This window comes from Xiphophorus hellerii, chromosome 20 (genome assembly GCF_003331165.1).
Source record: "Xiphophorus hellerii strain 12219 chromosome 20, Xiphophorus_hellerii-4.1, whole genome shotgun sequence".
Lineage (NCBI taxonomy): Eukaryota > Metazoa > Chordata > Actinopteri > Cyprinodontiformes > Poeciliidae > Xiphophorus > Xiphophorus hellerii.
In genome coordinates, this window is record NC_045691.1 from 20,079,951 (window position 1) to 20,100,326 (window position 20,376).

The window sequence follows — 20,376 nt, forward strand, 5'->3', positions numbered from 1 at the left end:
CATGGATACGCGACCCGGTTGTGCAACATCAAATGTCTCAGGGTTCTGGGGGCCGAGTCCGCACTCTGAGACCATGCAGGAGACTGGCACTGCAGCCGGAGTTTTTAGGCAACATCTCTCAAATTGAAGCGGTAAGAAGCCGACAAGACACCAAAACCTTTGAAGGCGCTGTCAGCAAGACAGGTGTAGGACTCGCAGTTACCCTTTCTGTTTGCATGCAATATGTGAACTTTGCCAACTGAGTCACGCAGCGCCTCGTCCAGATTTCAGTTTCTGTATCTGACAAACCTCCCGCTGCTTTCAGTTTCATTTACAAGGTGTCAACGTTTGCAGCGAACAGGCAAAGGTAAGCGCTCTGAAAGTTAATTTTTATTTGCTCAAACTGAGAATCTTCAGGAAATATCGTGTAAAGGTTAATACGGAAGAGGATTAGGGCCACCGAAAAAAAAAAAAAGAATTCTGAGAATAAAGTCAGAATTACTATTATTATTTTTTTTTTCGGTGGCCCTAATCCTCTTCCGTAGGTTAAAGCAGAAACATAAAGACATGAGATACTGTTTGTCTTTTGGGATTGTCAAGTTCTCCAGCTTTATTGGCAGGAGCTGACTATGATTCACATATTGGTCAGGATATAGTTTTTACTCAATATAACTGAGTATATATATATTAATCTAATTATTAATTAGATTAGATTAATTAATTAATGAGATTAATTAATTAATCTAATTAATTAAAATTAATTAGATTAATTAATTTTAATTAATCTAAAATTAATTTGGAAGACAAATATTTGACAAAACTAATGTTCACAGCTGGTTTTGTTTTGTTTTGAAGAAAGGAAGTAGACCATCACAATGTCTACTTCCTTGGAAGAAGAAGAGCCTATGGACTTTAAGGCTCAGGTGTATCACTGACATTTGATATGTCTAATTTAAATTTCTATGTCTATACTACAAATGTAGTTTTCTTTACAACATCATGAAATAGTAGCACCGCTTTTATTTCATAACATATTTATTTTTAAACATTCTCTGAAAGTACTTCACGATTTCAGGAACATATTCAACTGTGATACTTTTGCTAAAAAATTGCAATACAGGAGCTGGCTGTATTGCAGCCTCCTCCCCGTACTGTAGAAAAGCATATTATAATCCACATTTTTATTGACACCTTTTTTCACTTTACAATCACACAATGTCCCCACCACACTATGTGAACTTTAACATCTTAGACACTAAAGATTATCACCAGACAAACTGCAGTAAGAGTCCATCCAACTTGCCATATGACTAGAATTCAAAGCTAGAATGTCTGACTCTCAAAATATTATATCCTACCAAACATCACATCCAATCAGTTCTTGGAGATCACAGAGTTGCCGACACTAATATTGTAAGGACTGTGAATCGATATATTGAGAAAACACAGCTGCAATGTTATTTGCAAGAAAGCTCAGAGAAGGATATAAGTATGGAGTGAAAATAGTCTCAAAAATACCTGTGCGTGTGTAAAAATATCTGTGCTTGTGTAATACTAGATTTGTAACTTGTGTAAGCATCTTTGTGTGTGTAACTTTGGATAGTTGTATCTGTGAAACATGATTTGTAAACTGTAAAAAGAAAATTTGTGCGTAACTCCGGGTACTTGTAAATATATGGTCAAATGCATACACAAATATGACGAAATTACGAATACAAAATAAAAGTACACACACTTACAATTTCTACAAACGTTAAATTGCTACACACAAAATTTGTAATCACAACCTCACAAATCTGATAATTATGAATTTAAACCTTCTCCAATGCCTACAAATGTTAAATAAGTACACACGAGTCGCCAGATACACACACACAAAACTACATTTACGCACAGATCCGCTCAAAAATGCACAATATGTCTATAAACAATTTTGGAATATTATAAAGAAGTGCTGAGATATTCCGTTTTCCACCGAAATAACGTATTTGCCACTTCAGCACAAGCACAGTGACAAACGCTGAGAGGATAAAAACACTAGACTCCGGGCAAAAATCGGATGACCCAACTTTTCACCAGCATTTAAAAGCACCACTTACGCACAAATCTGAAGCTGTCCGGAAGCTTGAAATGAGTCTCAAAAATACTCGTGCACTCGTAACCGGATCTGTGCGTAAATGTAGTTTTATGTGTGTATCTGGCAACTCGTGTGCACTTATTTAACATTTGTGTCTTTAAGATGATGATAATTATGTTGTGACCCAACCAGGTTCCTGATCTAAATCAATTAGACAATCTGTGAAGAGAGCTAGAGATCAGAATGATGGCAAAGAGGCCTTTGCCATCATTCCAAGTCATATCCAAGTCATATCCGAGGTAATGACTTGGAGCTCATTACCTCGGATAAATAAACTAAATACTCATGATAACATGTAAAAAGATGGTCAGCAATTTTAATAAGGGTTTGATTGGTGAGATGCCAATAAAGATTTTGCTACTAATTTATTAGGAAGGGTGCAAATCAATTTTGATATGACATAAAGACATATAAATGAAATGACTCAGATTTATCTTTTGATATATTTTTTATCCCATGTTTGCAGGGTGAGATGGCTCTTCCGCAGGATCAAAATAAAGTTCTGCTGACTCTCTCGTTGAGGTGGTCTGTGGAAAAGAAAAAGAAGGTAGATTTACAAAAAGCCCTCCAGACTTGGTTCAGCAGAACTAAAGCGGACTGCTCTGTTCAAGAGATCTTACCAGATGGAGGGGCTGTGATTATGATTGAACCTCCTCCAGGTACTGTAGAAAAGCATTTAACTGTACATGTTACAGACTCACACCATTCTCTGTTAATCTAATTCTATTCTACAATAACTATAAGAATATTGAAGAATATGTTCATCTTGAACACACTGATATACCACAATAAAGGGTTTATAAACCCATTATTGTGATATATGAGCTAAATTTATTTTGTGTTCTTTTTGTTCTGTATTTTTAAGGTCTGATAGAGATTCATACGCTGAACGGTGAAACACTTTATACAAAAAACAAAAAAGAATTGGTCACCATCTTGTCTGTGATGCTGGGAACACGAAAGCAGGACCCACAAACAGCAGACGATGCTTCGGTGAATCCGACTCTTCCAGCTCCTTCTGTAAACACCAAAACTGCTGATTTGGAGCCATCAGCTCTACGCACTCTAACACAGGTAAAGTGCTGTGGAAAAGTGTTTACTTATCTACCAAAATTTTTGCGTGTTTTCTTTTTGACACACTTAAATAAATGTTTTAGATCATCAACCTAATTTAAATACTGGATAGAAGTAACTTGAGTAAATGCAAAAACCTATTTCCAAATTAGGATTTCATTTATTTCAGAAAAAAACCTATCCAAACCAACCTGGCCCTCTGGGAAAAAATAATTGAACTTCATTATTAACTTATAAATTAGCTGTGATTACACTATCTTTTTAGAAAGTTGTGCTCAGTTTCATAAGCCTATATAATAAATTATTTATATTGGACCTCCCTGATGGCTGAAGGATCTCTAAAAGCGACACATCACCTGAAAATAATTCAAAGCATGTTGAAGATTTGAGATTGGTCAGTCTGGAAAAGGTTACAAAACCATTTCTAAGACTTTGGGATGCCAGCAAACCCAAGCAAGTTATTATTCACAGCAGTAGAAAATATGGATCAGGGGGCAGCCTTGAGAAGCTGGTCAACCAAAATTACTTAAAGAGCCCAACGTCAATTCAACCAGGATGTAAATAAACAAAATATCCTTTGGAGACCTTACTTCCCTCTGCTGACGTCAGAGCTCAAAATTCAACAATAAGAAAAAGAGTGTGACCAGAGTTCCAAGGTGAAAACTGCTAAAGTTTTGGTAGTTTCACATTCATTTCACTAAAGCAATGAATGTAAAAGCATTCATTGCTTTAAAAGCAGTGAACATGTTCAAGATGAACTACATATATATATATATATAAGTACACACACAATTACAATTTCTACAAACACAGATATACAGTATATAAGAATATTAGTATGCTCATGTTGAATCAACAATGTTGGTATGACAGGTCTGATGTCTGGGTCTCCCTTCTGGACCTGTTATCCTCCTGTTATCCTGAAGAGATAAATGTTTACCTTGTTATATCCATCTCAATTCTCTAGACAGAATTGAGATGAAGTTCAACTAACTTCACAACAACAGTTATCATAATGATTGAACCTCTTCCAGGTGACATAAACACTGATAGCATTGGCTTTACAAATCTTCGGTGAATAAATTCATTTGTGTACTTTTATTTATTTATTTTAAAGGTTTTATTGGCTCTAGCGGTCTTCATTTGATAGCAAATTAACAGAAAAATGGGTAAAAAGAGAAAGGGGAAGACATTCGGCAAAGGTCGCCAGGCAGGGAATCAAACCTGTGACAGCCACGTCGCCAAATGGCGGCCATATAAGGCCTCCATATGTGGGTTGTGCTTAAACCCTGCACCACCACAGAACCCCAGTACTTTTATGTTTTAAAGCTTATTCTGAGTGATCAACAGAAACTGAATTATTAAACACAGATGATGGAGAAGAAACTAGTGAGCATTCTGTCAGTCACCCTGAGAATATGAAATAAAACACTAAAATCCTTCCCTTATGTAACTTAAGAACAAAATCTCTATGCAAGAACTTTCAGCTGTATTGCCAAATAATTCATTTGATTATGACTGGATATATTAATTTTAACACTTTTTTTGTTTTCATTTTAGGATATGCCTGGTAATCCATTCACCTCGACAGCAGAAACCCTTCCTCCTAGAAAATTTAAAGGAGCAGCTCAAAAAAGTTGTTTTCTGCCTCTGAACCACTTCTGGTACATGAGTCACATCTACAAGGAAGGAATTAAACAGATTGAGAGGAAGAATAAAATTAAGATGGTGGCACAGGTCCATGTGACATTTGAAGCTGAACAGGAAGATGGAAACCCTCATGAAGCTCTCAATGAGTTCATTGATCTCTCACAGAGCTGCTCTGCTGATTCAGGTGAGGCAGTGATTCCTCTCAAGTTTGTAGATCCAGATCAGTGGAGTGATGCATTAAAAGTCATCAAGAGAAACAAGGACAAACTTTTGCTCACCATGTCATCTGAAGAGGTTATTGTTAGTGGTCCAAAGCAAAGCCAAGATGAATTCAATGCAGTCCTGAATGCGATGCAGAAGACAAACACACCTGCTGAACAGCACAAACCTACATCAGATGGTACATCACTGAGGAGGACAAACAGGACTGACAAATATCAAGGGCTACCAATACGCAACTTCAGTGGTGATCTCTCGATGAAAATCAACATGACAATCAAAGATGATCTTGCTGATGAAGGTTTAACCATAGATAAGAACCAGTGGAAAAACCTGAAGTCTTCTTATAATAACTACCTTACAGTGATCGAAGCTAAGTTCAATGTGGATTTTAAAGAATCCAGCATCACTGAAGGCAAAGTTAATGTCAAACCATCATACAAAGGACATGGAGGAAACCCAGCAATGGAGAGCCATGCTGTCAGAGCTCTGCTGCGTCTGTACCAGAAGATGATGACGTCACCCACGTTATTGCATTCGCCTAATCGTACCACTAGGTTCAGTGGTTCTGAAGAGGTGTCCAATAAAACTGGAATTAAAAGTAATTCAACACAAAACAGCGAAAAATCAGCAGGAGAGGGCACGACAGGGGACAACAAAGATGACAAATGTTCAATGTGTTTGTCCAATTTTACTAATGAGAGGCAGCTAAAGTGTAAACATGAATTTTGTGAGGAGTGCCTGAAATATGCAGGGAAATTATATGGACCCATCTGTCCAATATGCAAGGATGTTTTTGGTGTGATGAAGGGAAACCAACCTGATGGAAAAATGACTTATTATAAGTATCAATCATCCCTCCCTGGATTCCCAGGTTGTGGCCATATATGCATCACCTACAACATTCCAAGTGGAAAACAGACGGTAATGTCTAAGCACCTATATCTATATCAGTAATTTAGCATGTAGTTTAAGACTGCTGTCTTATTTTTCCTTTCTACCTGGCAGGAAAATCATCCAAAGCCTGGCCAGCGCTATGGAGGAGCTACCAGAATAGCATATCTTCCAGACAACAAAGAGGGCAATGAAGTTCTGCTACTCCTGAAAAAAGCTTTTGACCAGAAGCTGATTTTCACTGTTGGAGCTTCTAGGACAACCGGGGCGAATAACATGGTGACCTGGAATGACATCCACCACAAGACGTCCATATCAGGAGGACCAGAGTGGTACGGTTCCCTAATTTAACGCCTCTGTATTCACTGTGCGTCGGCATTTGGTTTCATGTATTAAACCTTCTATATTTTCTGCTTTCACAGTTATGGATATCCAGATGAGAACTACCTGAGAAGAGTCAAGGAGGAGCTGAAGGCTAAAGGCATCCAGTGAAGTTTTTGTTTTACATTAAGTGAATTTGAAATTCCAGAATCTGACTAATTGAATCTAACTTTACACATTTCGTTCTATAAAAATGTTTTATAATAAATCAGACTTAATAGTTACTTTGAAGTTCACTGAAAGCTGAAGACTTTCTCTCATCTATCAAAATGTAACTAAAATATAACTAAACAAATCACATTCTTTTGAGAGATTTGCTGACTTGTTTGTTTTTTCTTTACATTTATCATGTGAACCACAGGTGTAATTTATAACTGTAATCAAATGTAATATGATTATTGGGTTGGGTCTTTCATATAAATTAATAAATTTACATTCAACAGAATTTGCTTCATTTATTTAAAGCGGACACTTAACATGGTTCGATCTGAAAACCTTGGTAGTAAATGGGGCCCTCAGTGACTGGTGCATAAATGTTGATGGTTATGTTGCATTTTTTCAATTACAAATGTTTTACTATGGAAGCCAAAAAAGAGACATAGAAGAAAATGGAAGTTAAGCAGATCAAAACAGTAGTGTAATAATAATGTGGTTTATCTGAAGCTGACCTATCAGCAAGAAAACCAGTTTAGTTCCCCAGTTTGTTCCCTTTATATTCACTGCCAGCCTTCAGTGTCATGTATTAATCCTTTTACATTTTCTGATTTCTCAGCTTTGGCTATCCTGATGAGAACTACCTGAGCAGAGTCAAAGAGGAGCTAAAAGCTTAAGGCATTGAGTGAAGTCTGTACATTAACAACATTTTTAAAAAGCAATTAAACGAAGATTTTCTTACAATCTGATTAATTGGAAGAATTGTTTTATAATAAGAATCTGAGGACAACTAAAAGTTGATTAGTTGCTCTTATTTATCAACATCTACAATATCAAAGCAAATCACATAATTCTAGATTTTACCCCTTGTTTATTTTTCTTCACTTATATACAATATGAATCACAGGTAAAATGTACATATAAAACTGTAATCAAAGGTCAGTTAAGATGATTGGATTAGGTATAAACCAAATAAATGATAATTAAGATATAATTTACTTTATTTTAAAGGGAAAATGCCCTTTAATGAACTTCAGAAGTATTTTTTTTATGTTGGTGATCTTAATAGGTTGATAGAATTTTTTTTATGTAAATGAATTACACATTAAATATTTCAGGGAAAATTTAAAACTTAGTCAAAATGTAATAGTCCTTAAACAGAATTGATTAGCTCTGAATTGTTGTTTAATAGATTCAAGTATTGTATGAAGTGTTGTTTCTCAGATCTGTGGGAACAAGGTTCTGTTAGAGGCTGGAGTTTTTGTGCTCGTAGGGAGCTGTTTTGTCCACCAGGGGGAGCCATGAGGAAGCTTCTGGAGGAGGATGGTCCCCGCTCACCTGTGCGTAATCAGTCTCATCAACACCAGCATAAGAGGAGCGGGTGGCCAGTTCTCCGGCGCTGGAGTGATATACCCGTTTTGGTACCCTGAGCCCCTCTGAGTTTAGTTCTCCGAGAATTTACTTGTGTACTCAGCTAATTTGAGCTTTCTTTCTCTGACCTTCTCGCAGGATGCCTCTCGTGGAGCCCACCCCTTGGTCGACTAACTGTCCACCGTCCGACGTGCCACCCTTTGGACCTTTGAACTGCACCTCTCTCTTGCGCAAGAACCCAGACTCCAGCGTCCCAACCATCTACCTCCCTGGCGGATCCACTTCATCTCTCCCAGTAAGCCCGCTCCATTACTCCTTCCCCATAATTCCTACAACCCACTTGCCTGTCATCTCCCCAGTCCTCAGATCGCTGACGCCCCGGATCCAGTTGGTCTTGAAGTTGCTCACATTTCACCAACTGTTGATCTGTTCATCAATAAATTTAATTTATCTGATTCCTCCATCTCCTGTCTGTGTTCTGCATGTGGGTTAAGCGAATAGCGTCCAACATGACGGTTTCCAATTTGTGACTATGATGTTTTTATTACATTATTGCGTTTTTATGATGTAAAGCAGTTTGAAATGCATTGTTGCTAAAATGTGCTACACACATTTGCTTGATTGATGGATTGATCATCCATCTATGGATTACATCTGGTTTTGTTCAATCATCTTTACTGGACTGCTGTTACAAATATTCTAAAAGACAGTTTGTGATTTGTGGCACTCTTGATTTAAATTGTAAAAAGCCAAAAAATTCAGAACAGTTTATAGTGATTAGTTCATCTTTTCCATGTGTGAAATTGTACTATATTTCCAAAGGTATTTGCGTATCTCCTGTCACACAAGTACCAACGGTGCGTATAATTCTTAATCCACAGGGTTTAACATAATATCTGCCCACCCATTGCAGATAAAACTTTACATTTTTCCAACGTTTAGAAGTGTGCTTCTGGGAATATTTGACCAATTTTCCAAGAACACATTTATGACACCAGACACTGATGTTGGGTGTGGCCTGTTTCACAGTTTCTGCTTCGTTTTATTAGGCTGAAGTGAGGACTGCGCAACTAGCCAAGTCTACTGAAATTAAATTCACTCATACATATCTTTATGTACCCTGCATTGTGCTCTGCAGGGTGATGTTGGAATATGAAAGAACTGCTCCCAATTGGAAGCAATTAATTGTCAAATTTGTCTTGTATCTCAAAGCATTCAGAGTTTTATTTCCTGGAATAAGAACTGAAGAACAACCTCTTACTGATTACCAGAAAGAGAGGCATACTTGTTCACTTTACACTACTACATCCAAAACTTTGCCTTGCATTTAATAATGTGGGATTTAGATGGAACTGCTTGGTGATGGAAAACCATGAAGCTCTTTATGAATTGTTTACCTAACGTGAGTGACATGCAGTTTGGAGGACATGGCTAATGAAAGTTGGTGAGCCGTCTGTGCGTTAGGATTCATTATCTGTTGGTAATCCATAGCCACTTTTCTATTCTGGTGGATGTTAAAAATCTGTTCTATTCATTATAAAGAGAGAAATACATGCACTGGGTGATTTGCATGATACAAATAGTATTGTTGCCCCTTAATACTATATAACTGTAACAAAAATATTCCGAAAGCACTCAGCCATTTGGGTGGACGCAAAATATATTTAACAAGGTTAAAAATAATTTTAAAAAACACCTTATTTTAGACCCTTTTTAAAAGCATAGAAAAATATCTCAAGCAAAACAAAAGCTCAATCCTTTCAATATAGTACAATAAAAGGTTATACCAACCATTAAAACTAAAAATCTCAGATTTCTTATTTTCTTTCAAATAAAGTGTGAGGACCTACACTAATCCTTTACTAGGATTGTTGTTGGTACAAGTACAGTGCAACTCTTCTGTTGCTGTGTTTATATTCTGGACCTTGTTCTGCCAGATTGCTAGAATACCAACGCCCCATGACTGGAAGTGTTTTCAGCTTTTACAGGCATGGTGCATAGTTTTCTGTAATAACGCTTTCTGAAATCTGCTTCTACAGAATTTATTTCGTTTCAGTTCAGGGTGAATCTTGCTTGATCTTATTACCGTCTGCCTCTGACAGAACACTTTCAATAGTGTCTTGTAGAACCTCCGGTTTATTCTTTCAGCCTTTGCTTCTCTAGTGTTTTTTCTTTTTTTTAGCTGACTATCCAAAGTTGGGAGGCATTTCTTGGCAGTCTGGTATCCTCTGGTACGGACAGGTATTGTGTTGGATTTTCTTATTTGATGGCACTCTCTTTGTTGCTCTGTCGGTTGGCTAATTTCTCTACGTTTAACCTTGATCGTAGCATCCAGCTTCCATCTCAATTGACAACATTGTTTTTTATCATTTCCATTGTGCATTTTGTAAAAAAGCATCTCAAGGAGCAATGTAATAACATTAACATGTCTGCATAACTTCTAACACAGATAATGTTTTTCACTCTACAATTAATATTTCCTGTTTTTTGAAGGACAAATACATCCAGAATGTCAGCAAAGTTTCAGGAAAACGAACAGGCCATGGAGGTTAAAACCAATGTATGTTTTGTCTTATTTGCCATTGATAATTGTAGACCAAGAAAGTAGTATATTCACATCATCTTTGTTAATGAATCAATGACTTTAATTGTGTTTTATAGTTTCTTTTCCCATAGTTTAGTGATTCCATTTGATTGATTTATTAAATAGTTAAGAGTTCAACTGAACTAGATAATTCATAATTTACCAACCATAAGACTTAATTGCTGTCCGACTTGTATAACTGAAAAAACATTGAAGAAGATTCCATTGGACAACATGAAGTAGGCTAAAAGATCTCAAAAAGGAACACCTAATGATCTAAAGAAAGCCAAGAGCAGGTGAGAAATAATGTTAAAGCCATTTCTAAGGTGCTGGGACTGCATTGAAGCACAGTGAGAGCCATTAGCCACAGATGGAGAAAACATGGGGCAGTGGTGAAGCGACTATAACAAGGAAAGCAATGTAAATAATCTTTTCTTTAAAAAAAATAACACAACTTTGAGTTAAAGGGAAAACTCTGAAGGCTCTAAATGGGGTAAAAGAGGGTGAATTGATTTATAACTAAAACAGAAAAGACATTCCCCACTCTCATCCAGTCACCAGCCACTTTAAACACTTTAACCATATTCCCAATGTCCTACAATTAAAACCCTTTCACTCTAGAACAGACCTCACTTTAGTTAACATCTCACAGCACAAGGTAAACCAAATAAATTTACCAATTTATTCTCTGCTTATCAAGGGTGCCGTGGAACCAGCAATAATCTTGGCAGCAGACAGTCAATAGCAGCAAAATAAACTAAGGGAGAGAAGAAATCACCTGTGTAGACACTGCTGCATATTTTTACTGGGTTTTTCTTTTTTGTCTTTTATTATTATTATTTTAGAATATGGTCCTCCCTGTCAAACAGAGTAATCCCTGCACCTCGACAGCAGAAACCCTTCCTCCTAGAAAACTTAAAGGAGAAGCTCAAGAAAGTTGCCTTCTGCCGCTGAACCACTTCTGGTACATGAGTCACATCTACAAGGAAGGAATTAAACAGATTGAGAGGAAGAATAAAATTAAAATGGTGGCACAGGTCCATGTGACATTTGAAGCTGAACAGGAAGATGGAAACCCCCATGAAGCTCTCAATGAGTTCATTGATCTCTCACAGAGCTGCTCTGCTGATTCAGGTGAGGCAGTGATTCCTCTCAAGTTTGTAGATCCAGATCATTGGAGTGATGCATTAAAAGTCATCAAGAGAAACAAGGACAAACTTTTGCTCACCATGTCATCTGAAGAGGTTATTGTTAGTGGTCCAAAACAAAGCCAAGATGAATTCAGTGCAGTCCTGAATGCGATGCAGAAGACAAACACACCTGCTGAAGAGCACAAACCTACATCAGATGGTACATCACTGAAGATAAACTTGACAACCAGCCAACTGACAAAATCTCCAACAGTGGAAGACAATAAGCAACTGGAGAACAGCGAAGGAAAACAGGAGGGAACAACCAACCAACAGACAAAGTCACCAACAGTGGAAAACAACAGCGAACCGGTTATTACTTCTGTTGAAGATGCTAATGTCAAAGCTAAATCTGATCTGAATGTTGAATCCAGCAACAGTAAAAACAAACAATCCCTCCAAACATGTAGGGCCAAACCTTCCCTCAGAAACCTCTTGCTGAAAAAGAAGCCTATCGCACGTCGCCTGCGCCTAACCCGACCTAGTGATACCACTGGGTTGGGTGGCTTGCCAAAGAAATCCAGCTGTGAGAATGAGAGGAAAGAGGACTCCAGTCAACCTTCACTGATCCCACCAACAGCACAGCAAAAGGCTGAAGCATCAACTAAGACAGGAGCATCAGGGGACAGTAAAGATGATCTCTGCCCAATATGCTTGGATCGGTTGATCAAAAAGAAACAACTAAAGTGTAAACACACATTTTGTGATGAGTGCCTCCAAGCGTCAGTACAACACACTGGACCCATGTGTCCTGTATGCAAAGATGTTTTTGGTGTGATGGAGGGAGACCAGCCTGATGGAGTAATGACATGGAGCTGTAGCTCTTCATTCCTCCCTGGATTCTCAGGCTGTGGCAGCATAATGATCACATACACTTTTCCTAATGGAAAACAGACGGTAAAAAACTTGATGAATACATTACAAGTCATAAAACAATTGCTTTATTTATTATTTCTGGCTCCGAGTTAACGCTTTCATTCTACCGCACAGAAAAAGCATCCTAATCCTGGACAACCATATCAGGGAACGACCAGAACTGCATATCTTCCAGACAACGAAGAGGGCCAAGAAGTTCTGAAACTCCTGAAAAAAGCTTTCGACCAGAAAATGACTTTCACTGTTGGGACGTCCAGAACAAGCGGGTTGGACAACCAGGTGATCTGGAACGATATTTCTCACAAGACATCAAAGACAGGAGGACCGCAGAGGTACAGTCACTCAGTTTGTGTTACGTTAATATCTATTTCTTGTTATTGTTGCCTTTGGTTTAATACTTTATGTCCGTCTTTCATGTGCTTTCAGTTTTGGATATCCTGACCCCAGTTACCTGAGCAAAGTAAAAGGGGACCTAAAAGCTAAAGGCATAGAGTGACTCTGAGAGAGAGTGATGATTTATTTTACAACTGAAATTAACAATAAAAAAAATACTGGAATATTTGCATGTTTTGCTTTCATTTGATCAGTAAAGGTTATTTTATTATTATTATTTATTAATTAATAAGAATTGCTTTAAAGAATATTTCACAAATTTACACGTATTAAAAAACAGCCCATTGTACTAGGCTTTGCTTCATTCAGAGGTTGTAGCATCTAGACCCTCTGTTATTGAGAAACAATGGCTGGTTGGGGACGTGGACTCTACTGAAGTTTTAAATGATTGGATCTTATTTTACCCAATTGCTTGTACATGTAAATATGACTTTGTCACTTGAAAAATAATCTTATTGATTGATTTGATAATATAAGAATGCTGAAGGATTTATCACTTGACATAGAATGGACAAACATTGCTGTTTCCTAAAAGCAATTAGTAAATTATGTACTATGTTGATAAACTAATATGAACATTTTTAAATGAATTCTGTATCCTTTAATAAATTCAAATCCAACACTGGATCATAACGTAGAGTATTATTTGTTTTAGAGTTGAAGGCATCAAGACTATGCTGCCTTTAAGAGTCATAAGGAAAATGGGTCACTAGATCCAGTTTATAAAATTTCTTTATTTACATACATGATAAAGAAGTTCACTATTTTCAGTCACTGTCAAACAAACATGTTTGAATTTCTTGAGCAAAGTGTGGATACAGTCGGGTAACTCCAAAAGTTGCTATAGTCAGTTTTAAAAAAGAAGCTGTAACACAGAATCACTGCAAGCAAATACAACACTAGACATAATGTATCCTATCACCTAATCAATTACCACCACATAATGCTAAGAACAAACAAAAAGAAAAACAACAGATCAAAACAGTAACTTATGTATTATGTGAAGATGTGTGTGAAGATTGAAATAATGTGATTAGAGTAAACAAACCCACTCAAATAAAAACAAACAAACTCAAATAAATGTTTTAAGTTCTCAACATACATCAATACTATCCAGATCATATTCTCTTGTGGGGTAGGCTTAACATGTTTTTGTATCCCATTTATTTGTATGAATTCTGAATCAGCCCCATCTACTGGTTTACTGGTTGTTTCAAACTGCGGTTCTCGCGAGAATTCCCACGAGAATTTGATGTTCCGCTCCGAGTTGATTTTAATTCTGAAAAAACGTTTCTGTTCTCTCAACAAGCGAAGTTGTTGTTATGTGTTAAGTCGTGAAACAAAAACCCATTTTGTGGAAGGGTCGGTTAATGTCCTATTAATAGTTGAGACAAGGTATTTCTACGACAATATTGTTGCACTATAAAATCACCTCATGACTACAGCCTAATTAGATTGTTGTCATGAGATGAATGTTGACAAGTTAATTAAATGTCGTTTCTTGCGGAACGGAATATTTGCGCAGACTTTGGAGTGACGCTGTTTCTGACACGCAGCTGCTTTCACTTTCATTTACGAGGAAGTGTGGTGGTGGCGAACAGGCCAAGGTAAGCGCGTCACAAGATTTAATGTTTGGTGTTTATTTGTTGTTTTAACGCTTAAACTGTGAAAGTCCTCAGAAAATAACATCGAGTTAAAGCCTGTGTTGACAAAATTTGAGCAAAAAGGTAGAGAAATGTTTCAGTTTAGGTTTGTTTTTATAATCGAAAGTGAAGCAGAGCAAAAAAAACCGTCAGCCTTTTTTCCCCCTCTGCGTAGTTTGATGTTGATTAACAAAACAAGTTTGTGATCTGAGCTAAATTTCTGTCGTTTATAGGCTCGTTTTGTGTTCAAGAAAGAAAGAAGATAATCAAAATGGCGAGTAACCAGGTAGACGACGAAGGCATGGATTTTGAAAACCAGGATAAGTCGAAGGTAGTATCTCAGGTGGGTTACAGACATTTAATATGCCGGTTTGAAATTATGTCTTCTGAATATCTCTCGCATATTTTGTGCGTATTTTATTTAATGTCATTTAATTAATTCGTTATAAAACAGTATAGCCTAGGATGCATTTTGTTTGCTTTCGTTTTAGGAGATAGCTGCTGAGTTTTCATAAAATAAAACTCAGCACTGTCCACCATTTTGACTTATTGATATACTTCGAGAAAATACCAAGTAATGTCTTGTGATTATACATTGTTTTGATATAATCTGTGTAACAGCTAAAGAAACTGGGAACTGTGAGAGCAAGTGTCGAGGTTTTGTTTTCAGGCTGGAGGTTTGCATTCGAACAACAAACACTGAGGCAAAGTCCATAAAGTTTATAAGCTGTAAATAGGTGGATACAGATACACTCACTTGTTAAAACAGAGATCAAAGTTTAGGAGCCACAGAAGCAATGAAACATATAGTGATAAACACACCAGAGATCCAGAAATTAGTTGATTACAATTTATTTATAGAGGACTTTTCATGCCGATAATTATGACACAAAGTGCTCTATTGAGGATAAAAAACAATTAGATCAGATTCAGTAAAATAATAATCACTCAGACAGGGTTGCATTCTGTAAGAAAAAAATACCTTATTGTGATACTATTGTTAAAATTGCAACATCAATTATAATCTTTATTTTCCTGACATTTTCTGCCTTTACAATCACACAATGTCCCGACCATTCTCTGTGAACTTTAGCATCTCAGCCACTCCAGATAAACATCGAGTGAAAGCATTAAATGCTACTGGAATCCATCCAGCAGGCCAAAGATATGATCAGTATTGAAAGCCTAAATGTCTGCTTCTTGAAATGTGATATAAAATGTAAAATTAAGGAAATGTAGTTGTAATTTGCAGTAAGAAAACTCCAAAGATGTAAATAAACAATAAAACATTAGAATTCAGAACTAGTAGAATATTATGGCATTTAAAAAGGTACAAATAAAAATAAAATAGAATTTTATTGCTGATGAAATGAAAAAAAATTAAAAGCTATCAAGATTAAATGAAGACAAGTTGAAAAATCAGATTCATTGAAATTTAATTTCTGAAAAATATACATTTTCTGTCTGCTTTTTAGAAAACATGGAAATATTATTAGCAGTTCTTGTGTTCATGCAGTATCCATACAATGTCCACATTATGACTGCAACAGTAAAATGTTAAAAGTTACAGCTGGGCAGGGACTTTATAGTGTTTATTTAGATTTTCTGAAGAGAAATGCAGCATAATTAAAACTCACCAGTAGATTTAGGTTTGAAGTAATCTTCTGAAAGTAATATTTATGTTTTGGAGCGACCCAACTAGATTCCTAATCTGAATCTGATAGAGAATCTGTGAAGGGAGGTAAAGATTAGGGTTATGGCTGAGAGACCTTTCATTTGGAGCTCGTTAACAAAGATAAACAATATAGGGAATCAGGGGAAACATGGAAAAAGGTGGTCAGAAATTATAAACATTTCTCATTGATTATTAGGAAGAGTGTAAACCATTCTGACTGAGTATTTAAAAAAATACAGAAATGAATAGCTCTAAATAATTGTGTGGTCTATATTTTAAAATTATTACAGGCTGCAAAGAAAGAAGAAGTCCTACTGACTCTGTCGTTGAAGTGGTTGGATAAAAACAAAAAGAAGACAGATCTACAAAAAGCCTTTCAGACTTGGTTCAGCAAATGTGAACCTAAAATAGACTGCACACTTCAAGAGCTTCTACCAGATGAGCGGGCTGTGATTGTGGTTTCACCTCCTCCAGGTACTGTACAACTGTGTTTTCACATACAGACTCGCCAACGTCCTGTTAATCTAACTCCGTAAAAAGGAAAACTTTATTTTGAATACATTGATATACCACAATGATGGCTTTGCAAACTTTGACAACTATATTTATTTTTCATTTGGGTTTTTTTTGTTTATTTTGAAGGCCTCAAGGAGCTTCAGAATCTGAGTAGTAAAACACTTTATACAAGAGACAAAAAATCAGAGAAGAAATTAGAAAAGGAATTAGTCACCATTCTGTCTGTAATGGTGGGAACACCAAAGCAGGATCCACAAACAGCAGACGATGCTTCAGTGAAGCCGACTCCTCCAGTGAATCCGACTCCTTCAGCTGCTTCTGTAAACACCAGTGATGCCGATTCCGAGCCCCCAGCTGTACGCACTCTAAACACATATACATACATTATAAAATACTGTAGATATTGTTTGTTCTTTAATGGTGGAATTTTGCTTTTAATTCAGGACAAAGCACACGTTGAAGAACAGAAGAAACCAATTTCTACAGCAGGAGACATTCCTGCGGAGAATCAAACAATGGATGAAAGTTGTGTTCTGTCAGTGAATCAATTCTTGTATGTGAGCCGCATCTACAAGGACAAACTACAGCGCATACTGGAGGAGAATGAAGTTGAAATCAGATCAGAGGTCGTTGTGAAATTTGAATCCAAGCCTAAAGACGGAAAACCAAATGAAGCAAAGACAAAGTTTATAGATCTTGTCCAGGAATGCTTGGCTGATTCCAATGGTTCAGTTTTTTCTCCCATCTCTGCAGATCCAGATCAGTTGAACAGAGCATTGAAAGTCATTATGAACAAGGAAAGCAAACTTTTAGCCAACATATCCTCTGAAGAAATAACAGTTTTTGGACCAAATGGCCAGCAAAAGCTTCTTGATCCAATGTTAAAACCATCACATAAAACCAGCACTGGTTATGAAGAGTCTGAACGTTGGTCTTCGTCTTCAAACTTCAGTGGTGATTTCCTGGTGAAAATCAACATGACAATCAAAGATGATCTTGCTGATGAAGGTCTGACCATAGATAAGGACCAGTGGAAAAACCTGAAGTCTTCTTATGATAACCACCTTAAAGTGATCAAAGCTAAGTTCAATGTCGATTTTAAGGAATCCAGCATCAGTGAGGGCAAAGTTAATGTCAAACCATCATATAAAGGACATGGAGGAAACCCAGCAATGGAGAGCCATGCTGTCAGAGCTCTGCTGCGTCTGTACCAGAAGATGATGACGTCATCCATGCCACTTCCTCCACCTTATCGTGCCACTAGGTTCAGTGGTTCTGAAGATAGTTTCACTGGTGCTGGAGTTAATGGTCATTCAACAAAAAACAATAAAGAATCAGCAGGAGAGGGCGCAACAGGGGACAGCAAAGATGACAAATGTTCAATTTGTTTGTCCGATTTTACTAATAAGAGGCAGCTGAAGTGTAAACATGAATTTTGTGAGGAGTGCCTGCAAAATGCAATGAAACACAGTGGACCCATCTGTCCAATATGCAAGGATGTTTTTGGTGTGATGAAGGGAAACCAACCTGATGGAAAAATGACTTATAATAAGTATCAATCATCCCTCCCTGGATTCCCAGGTTGTGGCCATATATGCATCACCTACAACATTCCAAGTGGAAAACAGACGGTAATGTCTAAGCACATATTATCTATATCAGTAATTTAGCATGTAGTTTAAGACGGCTACCATTAACCTGAATTTTTCCTTTCTACCTGGCAGGAAAATCATCCAAATCCTGGTCAATACCATTCAGGAGCTGTCAGACAGGCATATCTTCCAGACAACAAAGAGGGCAATGAAGTTCTGCTACTCCTGAAAAAAGCTTTTGACCAGAATCTCATTTTCACTGTTGGAGCTTCTAGGACAACCGGGGCGGATAACATGGTGACCTGGAATGACATCCACCACAAGACGTCCATGTCAGGAGGACCAGAGTGGTACGGTTCCCTAATTTAACGCCTCTGTATTCACTGTGCATCAGCATTTGGTTTCATGTATTAAACCTTCTATATTTTCTGCTTTCACAGTTATGGATATCCAGATGAGAACTACCTGAGCAGAGTCAAGGAGGAGCTGAAGGCTAAAGGCGTCCAGTGAAGTTTTTGTTTTACATTAAATACATTTTTAATTCCAAATCTGACAAATTGAATTTGAATTTCCACATTTTGTTCTGTCATGTTAGATGTTTTATAATAAATAAGACTTAATGGTTACTTTGAAGTTCACTGAAAGACTCTCTCATCGATCAAAACATAACTAAACAAATCACATCCTTTTGAAAGATTTACCAAATTGTTTATTTTTTTCCGTACATGTATCATGTGAATCACAGTGTATTTTTTATATAACTGTAATCAAATGTAAGATGATTATTGGTTTGGGTTTTTCTCAAATAAATTAATAAATTTACATTCAACAGAATTTGTTATATATATTTAAAGTGGACAATTGACATGGTTCAATCTGAGAATCTTGGTAGTAAGTTGATGGTTATGTTGCATTTTTGTGTGATTACAAATGTTTTACTGTGCATGGCAACAAAGATGGACATGGAAGAAAACTGAAACCCAGTTTCAGTGGATCAAAGAGTAGCCAAAATGGCAAAAACAGAAGTGTAATAATAATATAATTTAAGTGAAGCTGACCTATCAGCAAGAAAAGCATTCAATGTCTAAAACAAAGAAAATAACTGGCCTGAAGGTAAAAGATGTAACATTTTATGATGTGATGAAAGCAGATGTTGGAGTCAAGAGGTTGCAGACAGTTTGTCAGAAGACCCTGAGGCCCTGACAGAATTTGACTTAAGGGCCCCTCTTGCTGCTAAAAACATCAGCACCTCTAACAGCTTTGTAGATTTCGTGAAATCTGGGAGAGGGGGCAGTAGTTTAATTGGCCAACCTAAAAAGCAATCAGTTAAAATTGCAGTTTACTAATTTGTATTTGTGAACAAACAGAGCTCAAACTCACAGCATCAGATTGTTGCTATGGTAACAAAACAATTTAACTATGAATATTGTTCTTTGATCTTTTACAAAGTAAACTTGCCAGCTCTTTAAAATCTTACATATAAATGTTAAAACACTTTAAAATCTTCTAATTTATGTATGCTGAAGCCATTAAATCAAATTCAGCAGCATTGATAAACAAATGTCGCATCTATATATCTGTGGTTTGTGTTAAAATATTAGCATTTATTGGGCCCCTGAAGCCCCGGGGGGCCTTATGAAGCCGCTGACTTAATTTGGATTAAACAGAAGTGCAAATAATTGATATTCATTTTAATTGTATTGTTTGATTAGTTGTTTTTAAAGACTAGTTGTGGATTTAAATATTTCACTGGCGATGTTTTTCCCATAACATATAATTACCTAGTTATATTTTTACATTTCCTGTCTACTTAACATCTTTTAATACAAAAACACAGTGGACTGCTGGTGGACCGCCTCGGCGCGCCGACCATCAGGCTAAGCAAGTTTTCTGGAGGAAACCCTGCTTTTAATAATGTACTACAGCCCCTATGTACAGACTGAAAAGTGTTTTATCATCATTGCTATGCTAACAGAAATAAATAACCAGCCAGGAATCATTTTACCTGTTTGCTCCATTGACCTTCTTCACGTTTTAACAGGATGTAAA

At 36.8% G+C, this 20,376-nt stretch overlaps 3 protein-coding genes across 7 annotated transcripts; all 3 read left to right on the forward strand.

Annotated features, from left to right (window-relative positions):
- Positions 1 to 160: 160 nt before the first annotated feature.
- Positions 161 to 19,161, forward strand: LOC116710777 (uncharacterized). The gene is made up of 7 exons (XM_032550009.1): positions 161 to 346; positions 2,583 to 2,775; positions 2,982 to 3,190; positions 4,751 to 5,983; positions 6,068 to 6,285; positions 6,376 to 6,500; positions 18,892 to 19,161. The coding sequence occupies exons 2-6, from the start codon at positions 2,589 to 2,591 to the stop codon at positions 6,443 to 6,445; spliced, it is 1,917 nt and encodes a 638-aa protein (XP_032405900.1). The 5' UTR covers positions 161 to 346; positions 2,583 to 2,588; the 3' UTR covers positions 6,446 to 6,500; positions 18,892 to 19,161.
- On the forward strand, positions 7,960 to 13,070 carry LOC116710778 (E3 ubiquitin-protein ligase DTX3L-like). 4 transcript variants are annotated; one of them, XM_032550010.1, is made up of 6 exons: positions 7,960 to 8,153; positions 10,041 to 10,099; positions 10,352 to 10,418; positions 11,288 to 12,529; positions 12,623 to 12,840; positions 12,935 to 13,070. In XM_032550010.1, exons 1-6 carry the CDS (start codon positions 7,998 to 8,000, stop codon positions 13,002 to 13,004), a joined length of 1,812 nt encoding a protein of 603 aa, XP_032405901.1. In that variant the 5' UTR covers positions 7,960 to 7,997; the 3' UTR covers positions 13,005 to 13,070. The 4 variants fall into 4 exon arrangements, with proteins under 4 accessions (XP_032405901.1, XP_032405905.1, XP_032405902.1 ...); XM_032550014.1 differs by lacking the exon at positions 11,288 to 12,529; XM_032550011.1 differs by lacking the exons at positions 10,041 to 10,099; positions 10,352 to 10,418.
- On the forward strand, positions 14,278 to 19,151 carry LOC116710775 (uncharacterized). 2 transcript variants are annotated; one of them, XM_032550007.1, is made up of 8 exons: positions 14,278 to 14,296; positions 14,427 to 14,508; positions 14,778 to 14,887; positions 16,510 to 16,693; positions 16,862 to 17,091; positions 17,179 to 18,366; positions 18,460 to 18,677; positions 18,768 to 19,151. In XM_032550007.1, exons 3-8 carry the CDS (start codon positions 14,816 to 14,818, stop codon positions 18,835 to 18,837), a joined length of 1,962 nt encoding a protein of 653 aa, XP_032405898.1. In that variant the 5' UTR covers positions 14,278 to 14,296; positions 14,427 to 14,508; positions 14,778 to 14,815; the 3' UTR covers positions 18,838 to 19,151. The 2 variants fall into 2 exon arrangements, with proteins under 2 accessions (XP_032405898.1, XP_032405899.1); XM_032550008.1 differs by lacking the exon at positions 14,278 to 14,296 and having other exon boundaries at positions 14,800 to 14,887.
- Positions 19,162 to 20,376: the final 1,215 nt, after the last annotated feature.

Bases quoted from the DNA above. Each gene is read 5' to 3' on its own strand.
- LOC116710777 (XM_032550009.1), top strand. From the start codon at position 2,589: ATGGCTCTTCCGCAGGATCAAAATAAAGTTCTGCTGACTCTCTCGTTG. The intron at 5,984-6,067 runs GTAATGTCTAAG...TCTACCTGGCAG, and splicing joins TTCCAAGTGGAAAACAGACG to GAAAATCATCCAAAGCCTGG. The intron at 6,286-6,375 runs GTACGGTTCCCT...CTGCTTTCACAG, and splicing joins ATATCAGGAGGACCAGAGTG to TTATGGATATCCAGATGAGA.
- LOC116710778 (XM_032550010.1), top strand. From the start codon at position 7,998: ATGCCTCTCGTGGAGCCCACCCCTTGGTCGACTAACTGTCCACCGTCC. The intron at 10,100-10,351 runs GTATTGTGTTGG...TGTTTTTTGAAG, and splicing joins GTATCCTCTGGTACGGACAG to GACAAATACATCCAGAATGT. The intron at 10,419-11,287 runs GTATGTTTTGTC...TTATTATTTTAG, and splicing joins CCATGGAGGTTAAAACCAAT to AATATGGTCCTCCCTGTCAA.
- LOC116710775 (XM_032550007.1), top strand. From the start codon at position 14,816: ATGGCGAGTAACCAGGTAGACGACGAAGGCATGGATTTTGAAAACCAG. The intron at 16,694-16,861 runs GTACTGTACAAC...TTTATTTTGAAG, and splicing joins TGTGGTTTCACCTCCTCCAG to GCCTCAAGGAGCTTCAGAAT. The intron at 17,092-17,178 runs GTACGCACTCTA...CTTTTAATTCAG, and splicing joins CCGATTCCGAGCCCCCAGCT to GACAAAGCACACGTTGAAGA.